The 1,877-nt window shown below is 48.6% G+C and overlaps 1 protein-coding gene across 1 annotated transcript; it reads right to left on the bottom strand.

Moving 5' to 3' along the window:
* Positions 1-362: 362 nt before the first annotated feature.
* On the bottom strand, positions 363-1,046 carry LOC123050045 (uncharacterized). Its single transcript, XM_044472891.1, has one exon. The coding sequence runs from the start codon at positions 1,044-1,046 to the stop codon at positions 363-365; it is 684 nt and encodes a 227-aa protein (XP_044328826.1).
* Between the last annotated feature and the right edge of the window lie 831 nt (positions 1,047-1,877).

Below are 1,877 nucleotides of genomic sequence, written 5' to 3'. Positions count from 1 at the left end.
TGTTTATATTTTCAGTTCACGCCAATATATTCTAATAATAGAAAACTGCAACATTGCACTAGAAATAAACTTGTTCAGAAGATATGTAAACTGGAAGCAAACTACAAGGTTATTTGTACCGTGTTTATATTTTTCAGTTCACGCCAATATATTCTAATAATAGAAAACTGCAACATTGCACTGGAAATAAACTTGTTCAGAAGATATGTAAACTGGAAGCAAACTACAAGGTTAACTGTGACACAAGCAAATCTAAATTTAGAACAAGCAAACGTCAGTCTTGAGAGAGAGCAAATCTAACGTGAAATCTAGAATGGCATGAGCAATCTTCTAGTTACTTTTCTTGGCCGGGACCACCTGCTTCAGTAGTCGTAGTCGCCCCAGGACCTTGCATGCTTCCTGGTCTGCTGCTTCTCGAGTTTTGCCCGGCGGAGGCCTTCCTGGATGATAGTGAGGCGGCTCCATATCTCGTACGCAACGTAAGCATCTTTTGCCGCGTACTCGATGTGCCTCATGGACAGGGGCATGCACGCCCAGCGCTGTTGCTCTGCGTTGGTGAGCTTCTTCTTCATGTTGTTGTAGTAGTCGTGGACAAGGATGCCAGAGACATCCCCAAGGGAGTCCAGAGGCTTGGTAGCTGTAGGCACCCTCCATTCCTTCTGGATGTCGACAAAGTGGGTGATGTCTAGTCCAACGCGCCTGAGCATCTCTATGTCGCCGTCGATGGAGAAGCCAGCAAACGTGTATCTGGGGTCGGCGAGGAAGTTGTCGAACCTGGTGCAGTTCTTGTCGGCGGCGCTCAGTTGGAAGAGCAACACCGGATGATCCTTGCCGACGGAGAGCTGGACGAGGGCTGGTTTCTGATCTTTGCCAACATCGTTGGTGTACTCCACATCAACTCCGACGATCTTGTGGCGCTCGAATTCGAGGTGTCGCTCGTACTGCTCGATGGTGGTCGCCGCCTTGTGCAAGTCGTTGGTGTGGATCACGTGCAACTTGGTGTTGCCGTGGGCCTGCACCTCCATGAATTCCTTGATGAATCCCATGGCCTGGAGCAGTTGGTCCTCCTGCAACCTGGTTTTTCGTGGGGAACAATGAGTGGGAGCGCAATGGCGATTTCTGTTGTTTGTGTGTAAGAAGGCCGCGGCGGAAGTCTAAATTTAAGGGCGGGGAAGCGGCAAAGGAGTGCACGATCTCACTGTCGATGCGGTTGTGCACATCGTGGGTTCTGGATCGTGGTTTCATCTCCCTGGTGGTGCGGTTGTGCACATCCTGGGTTTTTGATCGTGGTTTTTCTTTATAAAAAATAAAAATAAAATCAGCAGTTATGTTTTTAGCAACCGTCGTATCTCCAGCAAGTCGGGGAGATGATCGTTGTCTTGCGTAGTTTGCTGTCAAATGTTAACTTTTACAATTTATCTCGTGAGGCATGCAGGGGCAGTATGTAGAGGCACAAGTCTCTGACCAAGAGAAGCATGCTTGAAGTGGCTGGTTTAACTCTCAGACACACGGGCGTGGTACATTCATTGGGAGTGGCAATTGTTTTCAGTGATACATTCGCTGGTAGGAGCAGTGCTGTGTTTTTTCAGAGGCACTGTTGCAGCTGACGCTACGAGATGGACAGAAAGAACGAGAAGCAACGACAGGCGTGGATATGCAGCTGCAAGAAGCACTTATACAACAAGAGGCGCAAGTAGAGGCATAGATACGATGCTACGTCAGGCACGGAAATGAAGTTACGTGATTCACGGACGTCAATTCGTGCTATGGTGCTACGTGAGGCATGGGCACGAACAAATAGCCGTGCACTCAACTACATGTGCAAAAAGCCACAGATGTGTTCCTGAGAAGCACCGGCCTCCATGGTTTTGCCGCAA

This window comes from Triticum aestivum, chromosome 2D, assembly GCF_018294505.1.
Source record: "Triticum aestivum cultivar Chinese Spring chromosome 2D, IWGSC CS RefSeq v2.1, whole genome shotgun sequence".
In the NCBI taxonomy this organism is placed as follows: Eukaryota; Viridiplantae; Streptophyta; class Magnoliopsida; order Poales; family Poaceae; genus Triticum; species Triticum aestivum.
Note: the sequence above shows the minus strand (reverse complement) of the source record. Positions and strands in the feature narration are given on the sequence as shown.

Excerpts from the sequence above, each read along its gene's own strand:
- LOC123050045 (XM_044472891.1), bottom strand. The coding sequence starts at position 1,046 with ATGGGATTCATCAAGGAATTCATGGAGGTGCAGGCCCACGGCAACACC.